The sequence below is a fragment of the Syngnathoides biaculeatus genome, chromosome 10 (assembly GCF_019802595.1).
Source record: "Syngnathoides biaculeatus isolate LvHL_M chromosome 10, ASM1980259v1, whole genome shotgun sequence".
NCBI classification, from domain to species: Eukaryota; Metazoa; Chordata; class Actinopteri; order Syngnathiformes; family Syngnathidae; genus Syngnathoides; species Syngnathoides biaculeatus.
Window position 1 is genome coordinate 21,824,442 of NC_084649.1, and position 18,316 is coordinate 21,842,757.

Genomic DNA, 18,316 nt, shown 5'->3' on the forward strand with positions numbered 1-18,316 from the left:
GGAAAATAGCGGTCAATGTTTCATATGCCTCCTTTGTTTATTAGCACTCTTGAACAGTACAAACTTACTTTAGTCGGATGTATTTGTTAAAAAGGCAGAAAAATCTAGTGCAACGTGAATAAAGACGGCAGACACCTCAGACCGTCCTGGGAAAGACTCTCGCGACAAGCAGTCCCTCCCGTAAAATCCCAAAATACGTTTTCAGTGAGTCGGCTTGCCAGGCTGTCCAGTGTTTCGAGGTGTAGAAGTTTTGAAAACCTTGCGTGGACGCAAACCCGCAAGCTTCAGTGTGCCCAAGCACCAATGATGTAGTGTCAAACTACGCAATTCCCAATGGAAATGTTTTACCCCCCAAAAAAAAAATACATGACATGTGCAAAATTAGTGAAGGTCAGCACCGGTTTACTTGTACATTAATGATGTGTCCGCCTTCCAGCAGTGGTGACAAAAGTGCTTATTCATTTTTAAAAAATGACATTTGAATAGATTTGACCATCAGTGACACACAAGATACCTTACAGTGATTCTCAAAGTATGAAATAATGCTCAACTGTGCTTCGCCTCGATTTTTACTTGATATTTAAAGTTCAACACATTTGCATCTAATTTCAAGAACTGAATGTTTTCAACATTTTCAAAAGGGGCAATTTTTTAGTCTTCACCTATTTTATTTATTATTTTTTACATTTGAATTTTGGTCATGATGGTGGAACTAGATGAAGTATGATTTTTTTTGTTGTTTTTTTAAGTGGCAATCGGTGTAAAAAAAAAAAAAATTGACATCCACAGTCTTACACCTACGAGATTATTGCCAGTCATCATTACTTTTTATATGCTGGACCAAATTAGTCATTACTAGTTGGGGCGTGTTTTTCTTTTGCTGCTGCCGACGGCTTGGGAACCTGTTATGCTTTTACCGAAACCATTTCTGCTAATTAAAAATAAACGAGCTCGTCACCAATAGCCGGAGGAATGTGAAAAGTGTGGCGATAAAGATGAGGCGAGCGTATCTCACGTATCCGTGTGCCGTTGCTTTACAACTAAACCGGTGAAGAAAAGAGGATTCCAACACACCATCATTTGGTCTCTGTCCTGATATCAAATACAGTATCTTAAATTTTTAAATAACACACACTCAACGTGTCTAACTGGCAGCAAAGGCCACAATCGTACATTTCTATTTGAAAAACTAATGCGTCCTAACGCACAATAACAAATACACCAAGAAACGGTCAGTTCTGGCATCTTCGCGGTTCACTTTTAACAAATTCACTGAATCTGTCCCACCAAGAGGAATCCATCCGCTGACAACTAACAAATACTGTACATTGTTTTTGTGCTCCTTCTGAAACCCCCTTAAATGCCACAAGATGGCGCCAAAGCCCCGAGAGGAGAGTAATTGGCATTAAAGAAGTATGTCAACGTGTGTATAAGCACTAAATGAATTTCTGATGAATTTTTCAAGATCAAATCATTTGTAAAGACATTTGTTTTTATAATTGCACATTGTAAAATGAGTTTGAAAGCAAAATTCTGTGGTTCCGGATCAGTTTGTGGTATATTTACCGTTGGAAGTAATGATACAGTGGAGTAATGTGAACTCACAAACCCATTCACAGAATGAGAAACTCCAAAGTCATGGTACCACTGTACAGTGAACCCTCATATTCCTCATTCGGGAATTCACCTTTTCGCTGATTTCCTGGGGAACCTACCCTTCACCTATTCTATTTTTGAGCTCAGGGTTAGCGAAAAAACATTACTTTGGTGCTATCTTGGAGAAAATGAACTATGTTGAAGTGAGTTGAGGCGCTTCATTCCGACCAAAGGAGTGCTTCACTGCCATCCTGTGGCATCTCGAGTGAGTTGAGGGGTTTCATTTCAAGAAATGTAGTGCTTTGACGCCACCTTGTGGCATCTATACCCAATGATCAACCTTTTTAGGGGGCTGCCAAGTACTCACGCATCGGTACTATTTGTGTGGCAGGACTCGGTCCTTATTTACCGAGCGGGGCGATGAATGTAATGTTCTTCATGAGGTCCTTCATGGGTGGTGGTGTTGGGGTGTTCAGACGAGAGGTGACTGGTGCTGGTGACTCCTTGGCTCAGAGTGTGAGGGAGTTCATGGAAAGAGGTCCAACTTGGGGGCCCACTCCAGGGCGGTGTTGACCACGGCGAGCGCCGCCGCCCCTAAAGCCACCGTCAGGCCCATCACCGCCAAGCGAACGAAACGGCGCGCCACGGACGGCCGGGCCACGGCCGAGCGCTCCATCGCTTCCTGCTGCTGCTGCTGCTGCTGGAGCTGCTTCCGCCGGCGACGTAGCACCGAGTCGGGCCGCTGCTGCGTCGAGGCCAGATCAAAGTCCTTGAAGGTGGTGGTCGCCATGCTAGGGAGGAGGAGAGGGAGGAAAAGCCGTTACAGGAATAAGACTTTTAAATTTTTTTTTTTTTTTTTTTTTTAAATCAAAGTTATCACTACTCTGCCGATACCAGTCTTATTTCAATGTCTCAGGTATAACCGTGAAGGCTGCTGACACCCAAGAACAAAATATGACATCTCGTAAATCTAAAATCCCCAATAGTTGGTGCTGCACTCCGTTGACTCATGGGTGAATCATCGTGTGCGTCAAGGAAAAAAACCAGATGCTTTTTATTAAACATCACTTTGTTAACTGAAATTTTATGTGTTAAAATGACTAAAGGTATTGATTGGTATTAAGTATCTGTATTTACTTAAAGTGCCACTGTCATGAAATGGATGATTTTTAGTATGTTATCAAGTGGACTCATTTGTTTCTATTAGTTTTACCTCCGGGAAGGCAGCTTGTTGTTCCATCGTGTTAGCAAAAATGCCGGCTCGTTGCATTGCTGGACATTGCTTGAACACTTGGGAGGATGGATTTACCCTTCATAAGTTTGCAAGAGACCCGGTTCGTCGTGAAAAATGGATTGCACGGGTGCAAAGGAGGAGAGCTTCGTGGGTTCCAGATGACAGGTAGGTGTGTATACAGCTACTAAATAAAAAAAATAAGAGTTTGGGGCGGACCACGTAATCGGTTTCTCATAACATAAATAAGCAAAAGGGGCGTGTCCCACAGGAGAGGCCAGTGTGTTTTCAATGGCGAATGTCCGGGGTGATATCACAGACAGTAAATGCAGCCAATACGGCGACCACTTGGATGTCAAATGAGACTTCCACAACTTTGCGCATGGAGCTCATTATTTTTTCGTGTAGACATTGAAGTGAAGAATGTTATATGTATTTTTCATGTCATTATCTATTTTAGAACGTTTATAGGGATGACACTTGACCTTTAAAGAGTAAAAACTAATATCGGTGTCAATCTGGAAAAAAAAAAAAAAGGGCTATTGAACATCCCTCAAGGGTAGCAGTGACGTACCAGTCGTGAGTGGCTGCCTCTCTGGCCAGTTCGGACGGGGGGAACTGGACAAACAGGTCTCCGGCTCGGCTGATGAGGGTCTCGTAGGGGAGATCCTGAGGGATCTGAGACAGGAGGTGATGGACCATGGCCATGTCGCACTCGCACTCCAGCACCTCCTCTTCTCTGTGCAGTACGATCTGCAGCGCATACGCATGTTACCTTGACACCCGTGATGACGTTACAGGTTGGAGCAGTGGTACCTCGTCTAATGAGTCCCCCGACTTTTTTAGTGTTATGTATTTTTTTTTAAATATGTGCATTTTTTATCCAGTATTTTTTTGTCTTGTGTAATATTTACTATTCTTTCAATCGTTTGTGCATTTTTAAATGTTTTTGTAGGAATATCTTTCAATTATTTTGTATTTTTTTTCCTCTCTTACGCTTAACGACTTTTTGTATTATGACCGAGTTTTCATCACTTTTTTCAATTTTTAAATATTTCGTTCCCAATAGTTTTACTTTAGGCACTACCAATAGAAAATCCCTGACATATTCCTTTGAGCTTTACCTTGCTAACATTGCTATACGTGATCATTCTGCAATGACATTCATGATGTGAAATATATATATATATATATATATATATATATATATATATATATAATATAATATCATATAATATAAAAGAATAGTTCCCATCACCAGAAATGTCTCTTGTTACTTTGTTGTTCTTTGTTCTGAATGTCATACCAGGGCAGCACCAATTGCCAGAGAAAAATCCCCCTTGTGTTTGTACACAATTAGCCAATAAGGCTGATTCTGATTCTGAAATTTCCACATGGCTTCATCCCTCCCTCCAATCAAGGTTGGCAGGAAGTAACAGGTGGACTTCATTCAAGTACTGGAAATTCCAGGACTCACCACGGCTGCGAAGTAGATGGGCATCAGCGGATGGCAGGCGAGGAAGAAGTCATACAACCGGACCACGTGGCGGAAGTCTGATAGGACGTGGCCGAACCAGGTGATCAGCCAGCTGAGAGCAAACACGGTGCCCACCTCCGCCCTGATAATCGCAACGTTACGAGTCATTCGGGTGGCATTTGTGAGTAACTGTGGGTTTTGTTTACCCAAGTTTATTACTTTCAAACAAAGGAAGTTAAAAGTTTCACTGTCATTGCGTTGTCCGTGAGCAGGAATGTTGAATAATTAGTGAGCCGATTTCACTAACGGAGTAGAGGGGATGGCTTTACCGAGTGCCAAACTACACTTGACCACGGCAATTCAGGTGGGATAGCAATAGCAAAAATCTGCAGATAATTGACCCCTCCTTGTATATTGCGCAATCCGCGTCACTGACCAATCAGAGGCCAGAGATCTGCATAGACCAAAGCCCGTTTTTGCTCCCGCCATTTTCTCTGACAACATTGAATGGTCCAGTATAGGTTGAGTTAGCATTTTATCGCGTATTTGGGTTATTTAACAAAAAATATGGTTAAGAGGTGTAGTCACGGACTTTGTAATAGTGACGACAGGTATCCTGAAAGGCTAGTTGGTGGAGTTCGATTCGTACCCTTTCCAAAACCGAAGACCCAGTACGAAAAATGCCTTCGATGGATCAAACTTTGTGGAAGACCGCATCATCAACTAAATCCATCTAATATCAACCGGAACACATATGTTTGCACGAAGGTATGCCCTATATTTGATTTTCAATACATGTCTTGTATAAATGAATTTTGAAGTTCTTCGCTAGCATAACACTGCTGCGTGTGAAGGATTGACACACTTATTCTTTGTTGAGCGATATTTAGCGATGATCGGACTGCACAAACGTATTGATTTCTTGCTGGCTCGCGGCCAGAAGCTTAACCAGACGGTGTTTGCACGAAGATATGCCCTAAATTTGATTTTTAATACACGTCTCGTATAAATGAATGAGACGTTCTCCGCTAGCATAACACTGCTACGTGTGAACGATTGACACTTATTCTTTGTTGAGCAATATTTAGCGATGATCGGACTGCACAAACGTATTGATTTCTTGCTGGTTCGCGGCCGAAGCTTAACCAGACTGTGTTTGCACGAAGATATGCCCTAAATTTGATTTTTAATACACGTCTCGTATAAATGAATGAGACGTTCTCCGCTAGCATAACATTGCTACGTGTGAATGATTGAATGAAATCAGAAGCATGGCGTCTCTCTCAGTTAAGAACGTATTGTATTTAGAATCTATAATATATCGTTGATTTGAATGAAATCAGAAGCATAGAGTCTGTCTCAGTTCAGAATGTTTGTATTGTATTTGCCATTTTTACTGTTTGTCTTACGTGAGCGCACGTGGCGTGACATCACTTCAGGAGGCGTGGTTAAGTGCCCTGTACGGAGGGGTCAATTAAGGGTCAACATGACCACATTGGAAAATATTTTTTTCCTGTTAACCCAAATAAATTTTAATAAGCACCATAAGCCACCAATAAAAGTGTTTGGGGTTGGTTCTTTTCCAAAATAGAAAAAAAACAGGAGTCTTGAAATAAAAAGTAAATAAAATTGGGGGAAATAAAAGCCTATGGAGATGAATGTGCAATGTGGTTAAAACTTTGACAAGTTTGAGTCTTCCCTTACTGTTGCATGAAATCGTGCACCTCAGGGCTGACCCTCTCGATGATGGGCATCAGGTAGTTGAGGATGTGTTTGGTGTTGTCCATGGTGGGATCCATGAAGTCCCTGGCAAAGAAGAGACCACTCGTTAATGAGGACAAATGGAAGCAATGAAAATTTAGCAATATTTTCCATTTGCATTATTTTTGTGGCAATTGACTCGTATTATTTTCTTGGTGTTGTTTGTTTTTGTCTTCAATACTTGTATATAATATTTATTCGTTTATTTTAAGTGGATTCTTACATTTTGGCCCAAGATTTGTTTTGTCCAATTGATGCATTTTTCATTCAATACTTTATTTTTTTGTCTTATGTTTTGTAACATTTTCTCCAGATTTATAATAATGTATTTGAATTATTTTCTTATCTTTGTTTGATGTATTATTTTTTTTTGCTATTTTTCTAAATAGTATTTGTACATTTTCATTTTGCTCGCATTTTTTTAACTAATAAATTTTCCATTCCACATTAAATACAATAACCAAAGATATTTTGTAATAATTTTAATGTTCTATTGAATATTTGATTTTTTTTAAAACGTTTTTTTATCTACTGTTTTTTGGTCTAATATTTTTCTTATATTTCCTAATTCTAGAGAGTGGGAGAAAGAGTGAGGGAGGAGAAGAGGGATCTTTTTTTTCAACATTTGTTATTTTCATCCCCACCAAATGTTTTTTTTATATTTTCATATAAATGTTGGGGTTTAGTTTAGTAGTTTAATTTTTTTTTTCAATATTTTTTGCGTGAATGCTTTGGTTCTTAATAGATTGTGCAAGTGCACCTAACCATATTTTTTCCCCCAGTCCCAAAACTAAACCCCTCATGGGTTGTTTTTTTTTTTTTTTTTAACAAAATTGTGATAATACTGTATTGTGAAAATTGTGGCTGCCATAACAATCTTATGAAATTTCAATTCCGCTTCACCTGTCATCTCATTTTATGAAAACACTCCCAGTCACCCGAGAGGAGGACCGATGTCAAAATGACACGTTGTTGATGCCATACCTGAGGTGATGCGTGGAGAGCTTTTCCACGAGGGCCGTTGCCAAGCGCTCGCCCACGACCAAGAGGAAGGTGACGACGATATCGTGGTAACCTTGGTAGTAATGCAACTGAGGATTACGCTTCAGGACACGGAGAATGATGTCAATGAGCTCCTCCTGGAGCCCCTCACGCTGCTCATCTGGCATACCTGCACAAGTCCACAACCACGATCCTGGTTAACCCAAGTTAGCATTAGCAAGTGATTGTGTTTCGGGAGAATCTCACCAGGAGGGAACCTCCGTAGTGATCGTTGAACATCCAATAGAACTTGGTTGTAGTCCTTGTTGTTGTCCCGCTCCACAGTCTCTGCATGGAAAGAGTGAATGACAAATGTGGGACAAATTCCCTTAAGGACAGTCCTGCGCCATGAGGTATTAAGTACGAGTTGGTGGAAGTTTTAGAATTACAGAATTTAACAACAACAAGAAATCTACTTTTTCTTTGCTTAGAATCAATGGACGTTGTACTTCTTCTAGTTTATGCATCTTGGCCATCTGGTAACTTAATTACAGTTACTGGCTTGGTCCGTAACATGTCAGAAATGTTTTAAATTGTATGTATTTCATCCATCCATTTTCTTTGCCTCACAAGGGTCGCAGGGAGTTCTGGAGCCTATCCCAGCTGTCAACGGGCAGGAGGCGGGGGTACACCCTGAACTGGTTGCCAGCCAATCGCAGGGCACATCGAGACAAACAGACGCACTCACAATCACACCTTGGGTCAATTTAGAGTGTCCATTTTAATGTTGCATGTTTTGGGGATGTGGGAGGATCGAGGAGCGATCTGGCAACAAGTTGCATGAAAAATAATGCTTAAATGCACAATGCAATCAGGGCCCAGTGAGGTGCAGCAGCGCGCACGAGGAAGTGGCATGGCAATGTCACCCCCCCCACCACCCCCGCCACGGCTGCTGACAAACACCGAACGTAACTCTGTGCATCCGCAATGGAAATCGGAACCACAAGCCTTTTCTTTTTTCACGGCTAATGGATAAGTAAAGGCTGTACCATTTCAATATTTAAAATTGTCTTCAGACTTGGACGTCAATGACTTGCTTGTTCTTTTTCTTCTTTTCCTTTCGGCTTGTCACGTTCGGGGTCGCCACAGCGTGTCATCTTAGATGAAGGCATATTTGTCTGGCACAGTTTTTACGCCGGATGCCCTTTTTTTGGCTATTGACTGGGCTTCATTGTCATGTCGACAAGACGCTAGTGACGTTATGGAGGACATGCCCGTTACCTGGCTCCTGCTCCAAGACGTTGGGCGGGACGTTAAGGAGTCGCGGCCACACCTGACAGCGTATCTCGTCTGTCAGCAGGCCGCCCTCGCTGATGGCCATCCTCCTGAGGGCCGCCACGTCCGCTGGACTCGCCTGCAGGGCCTGAGCGATGTCGGCCATTTTCCTCTGGCGCCGCTCTGTTAAAACAAGGCAGCAATTACCCGCAGTGGCACCGTTTTGACATCCAAAAAAAAAACCGGTTTGGATTATAATTATAATCCGAGGCCAAGCTGCCATCGTGCCTGTTTGTCTTTTGTTGTCGTTTCTGTAACGCAAGCACAGAAGGATCCCGGCAAATAGAAGAAAAATAATGACGAGCACACAGACAAAAAATGAACTCATGGCCATGCCTGTGTTCTGTCTGCCGCCCACAAAAATTTTTAATAATGGCCAGACTGCTTAGTACAACATGGCTACCTCAACATAAACAATATACAGTACTGTACACCACCAAATTGGGTTGTATAACATTTTTACATACTACGTGGTTTATGAACTGAGCCCGCACAGTATTAGTAGTTTAAAACCATAAATATACCACACAATATGATCTCAAAACAGTTTCATAGTTTGAAATCATTTTACATTACCCTTTGAAATAAATGGCCTAAAAATATTTGATTTAAAAAAAAAAAAAGGGGGGTAGATCTGGCGCAAAATTGCACGAGCAACCCTGGTTAAATTTAGCTCTTCCCCTAACATAAAATTGTCCCTCAGGTGAGATGACGTCTATATAGAACTTTGTATACTTAGTTTACTACTTTCCAACTCATGTGGGGCTTTGGGGTTTCAAAACAAAAGAGCAAAAACAACACAAAAACTGTAAGTGAAGTTGAATTTGCACACCTAACTAGACTTGTGACAGCGCGGGATGATGACGTCAGTTACCATGTCACCTGATGGTCATCAAAGCCTTAAAAAACGGCACGCTTGTCTGCGTTCATACATGCGCACTTGGGAAACTAAACCATTAACCAGTTCAAGTTATTTTTTTTAACATAATCCAAAATAAAAACAAGGTGGTCTACGATTAAAGGGGTCTAACTCGCGTCTCACTTACCGTCACTTTGGTTTCCATTCCCAAGTGACGAGGGGGTGACAATTGTGGATGTCTTCATGTTTCCTCCAGTTGTTGTAAGTCCTCCCAGTTTTGTTGTTTTTTTTTTTTCTTTCAGACTGACATATTTCCCCAGGTTGACTTTTGAGGCCAAGGGCTCGACTTAATCTTCCTCGGCTGCCATCTGCTCAGTTAGCACGGCAAGCCTATTAGGCTAGCACGGGCCCTCCCCAATCACTGTGTGTGTTTGCTGTCGCCGTTTATTTAGCTGCCTCGCCGCGGCGCCTCCGACATGAACGTCTCCCCCATCGTAGCCATCGTTGCAGCTGAGCGGTTGGTTGGCGTGGTGAAACCGGTGACGTTACATGTTTGTTGTGGCGGCCAGGGCGACCGGTGGAGGATTGTACGTCACGGGATGTAAAAAAAAATAAACACAGCAAGACTGAGATACTCCGCTGCACATGCGCAAACAAACAAACGGCAGCTGTGTTTTTTTTTTTTACTTCCTGTGACGTACGATGCTTTATTTGTAAGTCTTTTTTTTTTTTTGTCTACAGTATATAAAATACGTTTCAATTTTTATCAATATATGGGTGAACGTTGGTTTGGAATTAAAAAAAAAAAAAGGATTTCTTCAAGAAACCATGCAACTTGAGACAAATGGGTTGTTTTCACGTGACGTCACCCGTTGGCCTGACTCGAACGGCGGCCATTTTCGATCCCCGAGCTTTGTCACTCAGACACAGGCAAGGTGGACGACATGTTTTGTACGGACAGCACATAAAGCCCAGACTGACCATTAGGCTGCATGGCATACACACATCGTGGGACTCGGGACTGCGTAACAAAGGAATCACGAAGGAAGAGCACTTACATGTACGCTAACACGGAAACCGAAAGGCGGTGGAATATTATTATTTTTTTTTTTATATCGAGGCAAACTCAGTGACGTCACGGGCAGGGGGGGATGCAGCCAATATGGCGACCACTTGGACGTCGTCGAATGACACTTCCGCAACTTTGCGCATGGATGACGGGCTCTCCGCTCGTATTTATTTTTTCATATAGACATTGAAGTGAATAACGTTATATGTGTTTTTCATTACAATATCAATTTTAGAATGTTTATAGGGACGACACTTGACCTTTAACAAAAAACAATATGATGTTACGTCAAGACAGAACAACACAAAATTGTGTGACGTAAAGAAGCGCGTGTGTATTCCCGCAATGACTCAGAGTATCTGGCGGCACAAGCTTGTGACTCATGTGCCTACTAGTCAGTCTAATCTGTACCTGTACATGACATGTTCCACATGCCTTGACTTACAAGTGACAACTTATTTTTTTTTTTTTGAGATATGAGCCATCGCTCAGCTGTTTTTTTTTTTTCCTGGTTTGTGTCTATCAAATCTTTTTAAGAGCTCTTAGAGAGAAAAAAGTGAGCAACAGGACTCGGCATAAATGACGTAATCAAGCTAACTGTTAAGGCAAAGGCATATTTTTTTCAATGTTTTCTTATGTAATGGAATGTGTCACTCAAACCAACCCTGTGAACCCTAGCCCTATGAATCATTATCTGACATTTATTAAAATTAGCTTTGATAATCTCACTTCCAATGCAGCAGCCTAGTACTAAAAAAATTATTATTACTCAAATGGAATACAACAAACTCTTAACTAACCCTAATTTCAATTGTATCAGATAATTCCTCTAAGACCTATGACAAAATAATTAATTTCTCACTCCCGTGACCCATGTGAGGATAACCGGCTCAGAAAATGGATGGCTGGATGTCACTGTACCTTTGTGCTGGATGGAAATGACGTGATTATGTTTTTCTTTGAGACAACATTGATGGGGGCGGCACAGTGGATCAGCTGGTAAAGCACTGGCCTCACTGTTCTGAGGTCCCAGGTTCAATCCCGGACCCCCTTGTGTGGACTTTGCATGTTCTCCCCGTGCCTGCGTGGGTTTTCTCCAGGCACTCCGGTTTCCTCCCAAATCCCAAAAACATGCAAAATGAATTGGACACTCTAAATTGCCCGTAGGTGTGATTGTGAGTGCGGCTGTTTGTCTACATGTGCCCTGTGATTGGCAGGCAACCAGTTCAGGGTTTACCCCACCTGCTGCCTGTCCAGCACTCCCCGCGACCCTCGTGAGGATAAGCGGCAAAAAGAAAATGGATGTCACTGTACCTTTGACCTCATGTTTTTCTTCAACTTTGATGAAATTAGATGATAAAAATTGCTGCCGCCTATTCTGGTTTTCTACAAAAGAATGGTGCGCGTGATTGTGTGTGTGCGTGCGTTTTCTCTTTCTATCTCCCATCCCCCCCCCCCCCCCGCCGACGTTGGGAAAACGAAAGTCAAGAGGCGGAAACCGCAACTCAGCTCACGGATAAATAAAGTGCGCACCCTGGGAGTGTCTGCAGTTAACTCGCTGTTGAGCTTCGGGCGGACGGATGCCACTCCATCCATGTAAGTTAATGGAAAAGAATTATTTCAAATTGTGCTGAAATATTTGAATGTATCCCTCAAGACTAGTGTTTTATCCTTACATATATTGTAATTGCGCACTCTTATGTTCAACAGAATGAATGTGTAAAAAAAAAAAATACTGGACCTTTGATATGTTAATATAATATGATTTATGTTTACTAACCTCGGGATCACGCTGTAGATTACCCACACACGAATTGCAAATATCATAATACGGATCGGAGAGGGGGGAAAGACTTTAAAATGACTCAATTCAAACGTCGGATGGTAACCTATAAGAGTCAATTTTCGAGAGGAAGAGCGGAAATGTACGTTAGTCTACCACAGTGTAAATATCTACTTTGATGATGAAATGTAGTACTTTTTCCAGTTTTAAAACATAGATTCAAAAATTGAATCAGAAAATACGAGTGAACGGTGTTGGTGTCGGGAAAGCAACCTTCGAGTTGCTGTATTCTGATGCTGTTGTCAGCCCAACCTTTTTCTGGTGAAAAGAAACTGACGATCACCTGCAGTTCTGTCATTCATCCTGCAGAGGGCGCACGTTTGCTCAAGAAACGAAAATGAAACTCCAGGATCAGGAAAAGGGGTGCGGGACGTGGGGGGCTTAAAACTCATAGTTGAAAGGCCACACAGCCTAATTAGATAAGTGGGCCAGACCTTTAAACTCATAGCATAAATACTGTAAATAATACACTTGTTTTTCCCTTTGTTTTAATGCACGTCACATATTGTCATCTCAGGTAAATAAATATATATATTTTTAACTAATGTCAGGTCAAAACCTCTCCTGATTCCAAGGTCTCGGCATGATCCAGCTCAAATGTGTTATTTTCTTCCCATTTGCAGTGAGCCGGGACTCTGCAGCTTTGGATAAGTGAAGCAGCAAGAAAACCTTGTAAATGTTGAGAAGAGGACGAATAGACGGCATGTACAAAAGTGAGACATATTTTTCTAAAAAACGGGAGGCACAAATATGTGTGTCTTTGTACTTTCCTTTGACCTTTTTAAAGGTTTTCTTCCACATGACCTCTTCCCAACAGATGCCGGTATGGGACAACAATCTGGTGGAGGAAGAGGAAGTGGAAACGGAGGCACAGTGTACAGAAGCAATAGAGTCGGCATGATGAGACTCGGTCGACAAGAGGTGGTAGACAAGGAGGAAGGCGGTAGTAGAGCACTTAAGTATCAGGAGATGGATGGAGGAGGAGGCGATTTAGAGAAAAACCCAAACAATTTGAGGGTACGTGAAAATGGAGGGGGAGCAGCCGGCGGGAGTGCACGTCAAGTGGGCGGGGAAAGGCAGAGATATCGTACAGCGTCCAACAGAAGAAGAGATGGCGCTGGTGAAAATCAGAGTTGTAACAGAGCGGCATCAGCTTCCGCAAACAGAAACGCAACCCCGCAGGGTCCTCGTGGGACTGGTGGGAGAGGACAACAAGAGGACAGGGAAAGACAAGGACGCCGTACATGGGATGGTGGAAGAAGAGAGGGCGGCGGTGACAATGGGAGTCAGAAGCAAGGGAGCTCCGCGAGGAGAGACGGAGTGCCGCAGGGTCCTCGGCTGGGCTATAAATCCCTGCTGGAACTTTCCGACAAGGAACCCTCTGCTGTGGCCTTCACCCTGTCCTCTCATCCAGCGCTTCCGGGTATGCTTCTGGAGACCGAAATGAGGCAGGACCTTGTGGAACTCCTCTGCCTGGTGCTCAGCAAAGCCTTCAAATCACGCTCAAACCGAGTCACATTGCAGCGCCTGGCTAGCCTCTTAAAAGACTCTGGCTTTTTTCGCACCATCCTGCCTCACTACCTAGCAGCGATGAGGTCAGAGTGCAGGTTGGACCGCAGAAAACAATACCCTTTGCACCTGGAAAACATTCTGTTGATTCTCACGCAGGTAAGCTGATCCAATACATCTAGAAACAGAGTTTTCCTGGTTTTCAAATCTTACATATTAATGTGGTACATGAACAATAACTGTAACAATCATAACTCTGATTGTTATTGTCAAGATCTCACTGTATGAGAGTCAATTGTCTAAATATACTGAATTCTCTCCATGACTTCTCCAACAACCCAGGCTAAACCTGGCTCCTCCCAGATGTACAAAGCTTTTTTCTCAGTCGAGATGCAGGCCCATCGCTTCCACACACCTCTTTGACACTTTTCAATTAATCTAGAAATTTTGAGTGCCCAATGATCTTGAGAACATGGATTGGAAATGTTGGAGGAATGCAGAGTCCCCCGAGAAAACCCCTGGTAATTACAGGGAATCCATGCTAACTCCACATGAGGGGCTGTCTTTTAGCATGTGGATCAGAATGAAATCATGTTCATATTATACAGACGATGGATCAATTTTTGGAAGAAGAACAGAATAGCACTTAATCACACTCAGACCTCTGTAATAATGATAGTGGTACTTTCTGGTTGATGATAAATGGCCCAAGATCTGAAGAATACGGCAATTTTATTTTCTATCTGAGGTGCAGCTTTCTGCCTTAAATGATTTCCTCAATCAATACTATCACCCTGACTCTAGAGTCTACAAAGTTCCCTGGAAAATCTGTAGCCCGTTGTTTTCCGCTTCTCCTACTAACAAACCAAAACACACATGAAGTAACCGTCCCTCGTACTTAATCTTTAGGTCCTCACCAACTTCCCCGCGAGTTCCGTCCAACCTGTCAGCTTGCTACTGACGTTGCTCCGAGCCTCCATGGACGAACTGAGGACAGCAGAAGTCGATGTACCGGCTGATGTGGTGGAGAAAGTAGGGAGGCTTGAGGGTCTGGTCAAGCACCTCCAGGAGAAGTCTCGGGAAGGAACTCTTCACAAGAGCCGGGACACTTATGGTCTTCTCCCGTTTGGCCTGTCAGGTAATGACGATGTAGCTCTTATAACGGGACTTTTCAAAAACCAGCTCACAGGTGTGATGTTATATATATTTTTTTAATATTTATTTATTTTTTTTAAATATTTTTTCCTCTCTATTAGTACATTACAAATGATCTAATCATAACTGAAACAGTTTCTTGTAATATCACCGTGAGCAAAGCTACAGTAATTCATGTCAGAAGCAAAAATAGCTTGCTACACTTTTTGCTCTGTGTCAAGGTCCAATTTATGAACAGAACTCGAGGATCATGATTGTTAACACTGCTCTGATTGTCATCTTAAAAGTGATTAATCTTGTTTTGGTATCAATGCTGATGATCGCGGTTTTGGATCTCTTCTAGTTGGATACAATTTAAACACGCTCGTCTTAGAGGTTTTGGTAGTTGTGACGATGACTTAAAACTTCCTCTGCTGCAAACCCAGATGAAGAGGACGAGCGCCCAGTTTTCAGGACCATGCCCATCTACCCAACCTCGGAGGAGTTTATCCAAGACCACAGGCCCTTCCTTAGACCAAACATCACTTCACAGCGATACACAAACACCCTCATCTACCTGGACACACACTTCAGGCTCATGAGAGAGGACTTGGTGCGGCGACTCCGTGAAGGGATCCAGCAGTTACGGCAGATGCAATTGCAGGCAAACAATACGGATCTGAAGAAGAAGCACTTTGATGACATACTTGTCTATTTTGATGTGAAACTGGGAGCGCCCAAGTACATGCTGACTGGTCTTGCCTATGTTGTCCAGTTTGATGTTGAACCACTCAAGGTCAGTCCCCGACATCCAATGCTCATTGAAATTTTGGGATATTGGGCTTTTGGTTGCAAATTTCAGGATGAATCAGAAATGCCCGATAACCTTTGCAGGTGGACTTAATCGTACCGTCTCTAAAGTTTTCAATACAAATTCCGAGCTTTTCAATGTTTCAAAAATCTGCGCACAACTTCTTGTCCGCTAACAAGATGATTCACAACAGGTGTTTGATCCATGCATGGACCAATATATTTTCTGATTCAATCAAAAGAGTTATTTAACGATTATTTCCAGGCTTTTGTTCCCACTTTGAGATCATAACATGTTGATGAAAGTGGTTCGGTGGAGGTCACACTACTTTGCCATTGCGAAGCGTCAAGGCAAGGCAGCTTTTTTTTATATAGTACAACATTTGAAAGTGTTTAAAAAATAGAAAAATAAATTTGAAATAAAGTGCAGATCAAAGCGAGAGAGAAGCGGCCACAGATGAGACGCCCACAATGCTATCAGCAGGTAACAAAAGAGAGGACATCCTTAAAAATATATCGGTTATATTAAAGATCTATTCTGAATTTGTCCGATCAGCTTCGGGTGAGAGAACATTAACCCATTCATGGGCAGGGTGGCAATTTTTTGCCTTATTGAGATAAAAGTCTCGTAACAGGCCACAATCAAGGAAATAACACTTCTTTTTCGTGTAACACTTAAAACAAAGGACAAAAAAGATGTCCCAAAACTGGGACCGGGTATGTTATCAGTTCTGTGAAGTGGTACATACTAGAGAAATGTTTATGAATTAATTCCTATTCTAGAACGACACTCACACATTAATAATACTGATGGTTTAGCATTTTGAAGACAAACTCTGTTGCATACTGACCTTTCTCCCTTTCTTCTCTTGGAAAACGCTTTATGTGTACGTGCTAACTTTGACCGATGAATTATCCTCTCCCGATCTCCAAATTATGGCTTCAGATTAAAACACTTCAATATTTTGATATACTGAAGAATATAATGCGTGAACATCATGACGTCCCAAAAATGGGGCGCTCCCCACAAGTTGTGCAAAAAGTACTGAAACGTTAAATATTTCGACATTTGGATTCAAAAGTTTAGAGATGGTCAAAGTTGATCCTTACCATTTATTTGGCATTTTCGGTTAATCTTGAAATATGCCCAACAATTTCTGAGCATTGTACTTCCATTCATCCATCCATCCATTTTGTTGGCTTAAAGTGAGATGACAGGACACACTTCATTGAGTGAAATATTAGTGTGTGCTTACTCACCCTCTCCCCAATTGTCCCACCTCAGTTTGTGCGCTGGGAGAACTCCAAGAGATTGCTCTATGGCTCCTTGGTCTGCCTCTCTTGTGATAATTTCGAGAGCTTCCTGTATGCCACAGTGGCAGATCGCAACCCGAAGAACCTTATCAAGGGGCAGGTGACAGTTACGTTCATGGGCGACAGTAGATTCAAACTGGCCAGGATGGAGGTAAGGAACACATTGGTTTAGTAGTTGACTGGCGTCACCAGGACAAAGGCTGTCTGATAATAATCACAATCATATTTAATCCTTCAGAATGCGCAAGATCAGGTGTTTTTGATGGTTGAGACCCCCGCCTACTTTGAGGCCTACCGGTATGTTCTGGAAGGCCTGCAAGAACAAGATGAGAATGTACTGCCCTTTCAAAGGTAGGCAAAATTCCAAACGTGTACAACCGGGTAACATTTAGTCACTGCAAAACATTGTCCAGCCCACGTGTTTTGTCTTGACGAGGTCTAGCGGGATTTTGAACTCAAAAAGAAAAAACTGATGGAGAGTCGAGAAGTAATGTATTGGCAGCAGTAGTCTTACATTAGCTATCATAACGAGGAACTGTGGCAAATATGGTAATGAAAAGCAGTCATCTAAAAAAAAAAAAATGGCCTCGTTCCTTTTATTGCCTCATAGTTTGATTCCTTTTTGACCATGCTCTTAATATCTATAACTATAAAAAAAAACTCTCCAGCACTTCACAAAAAGTCACAAGTTGTGGTCGCAAATTTGGTTTAATTCATGGAGTCGGGCCTTTCTGAGTCGCTCACTAAAGAGAAGCAGTTCACCTGATTCAGTGTTGTTGTGGTCCCCCAAGTCAACACAAATCTCTGAGTACGCTAATTCCAGTTCATGGACCAAATCATCTGCTAGCTTGCCTTCTTTTACTGGTCAGAAACCATCATGATCCAGGTTAAGGTAGACTTCAGACTTTTTTTTTTTTTTCCATTCAGATCGAAAATTATAATCCTTAACACGGTTGATCCAGGAAGTGACCACCACAATGGTCATAATTAACGTAGATGCAGTTACTCTAATTAAAAAAAATTGCATTGGGATCGAAGTATGAGCTACATATTTGCTTTTCTCAAGTGTGTTCTTAGTGTCTGCTGGTTTCAAATCTTTCATTCAACAGCAAATCAATTTATCATTTACATGTATACACTTCTGCGACCCTTGTGAGAATAAGCGTCTCAGAAACTGGATGGATAAGTGGATGATTATTATGGACATGATGGCCGACACGTTAGAGCGTATGCCTCGCAGTTATGAGTTCCGGGGTCCAAATCCCGGCCCCGCCTGCGTGGACTTTGCATGTTCTTCCTGTGCATGTGTGGGGTTTCTACAGGCATTCTGGTTTTCACCCAGATCCACAAAATATAATGATATATCAAATAAAATAACACAAAATGGTAGACTCTAA

General features: G+C 42.1%; 2 protein-coding genes across 5 annotated transcripts in view; one reads left to right on the top strand and one right to left on the bottom strand.

Moving 5' to 3' along the window:
* tbc1d20 (TBC1 domain family, member 20) lies at positions 1-11,722 on the bottom strand. 4 transcript variants are annotated; one of them, XM_061831624.1, is made up of 8 exons: positions 8,958-9,187; positions 8,328-8,504; positions 7,314-7,394; positions 7,050-7,236; positions 6,009-6,110; positions 4,305-4,446; positions 3,402-3,580; positions 1-2,387 (listed from the first exon to the last, which is right to left on the bottom strand). In XM_061831624.1, exons 1-8 carry the CDS (start codon positions 9,067-9,069, stop codon positions 2,123-2,125), a joined length of 1,245 nt encoding a protein of 414 aa, XP_061687608.1. In that variant the 5' UTR covers positions 9,070-9,187; the 3' UTR covers positions 1-2,122. The 4 variants fall into 4 exon arrangements, with proteins under 4 accessions (XP_061687608.1, XP_061687609.1, XP_061687611.1 ...); XM_061831625.1 differs by lacking the exon at positions 8,958-9,187 and adding an exon at positions 8,610-8,909; XM_061831627.1 differs by lacking the exon at positions 8,958-9,187 and adding an exon at positions 9,214-9,345 and having other exon boundaries at positions 2-2,387.
* The window catches only part of znfx1 (zinc finger, NFX1-type containing 1), a 20,985-nt gene continuing 12,039 nt past the window's right edge, over positions 9,371-18,316 (top strand). Inside the window, exons 1-8 of the mRNA XM_061831623.1 lie at positions 9,371-9,501; positions 11,794-11,905; positions 12,776-12,865; positions 12,970-13,820; positions 14,571-14,799; positions 15,242-15,591; positions 16,891-17,070; positions 17,158-17,270. Coding sequence (XP_061687607.1) covers positions 12,829-12,865; positions 12,970-13,820; positions 14,571-14,799; positions 15,242-15,591; positions 16,891-17,070; positions 17,158-17,270 — 1,760 coding nt within the window. The 5' untranslated portion in view covers positions 9,371-9,501; positions 11,794-11,905; positions 12,776-12,828. The remainder of the gene's footprint in view (positions 9,502-11,793; positions 11,906-12,775; positions 12,866-12,969; positions 13,821-14,570; positions 14,800-15,241; positions 15,592-16,890; positions 17,071-17,157; positions 17,271-18,316) is intronic.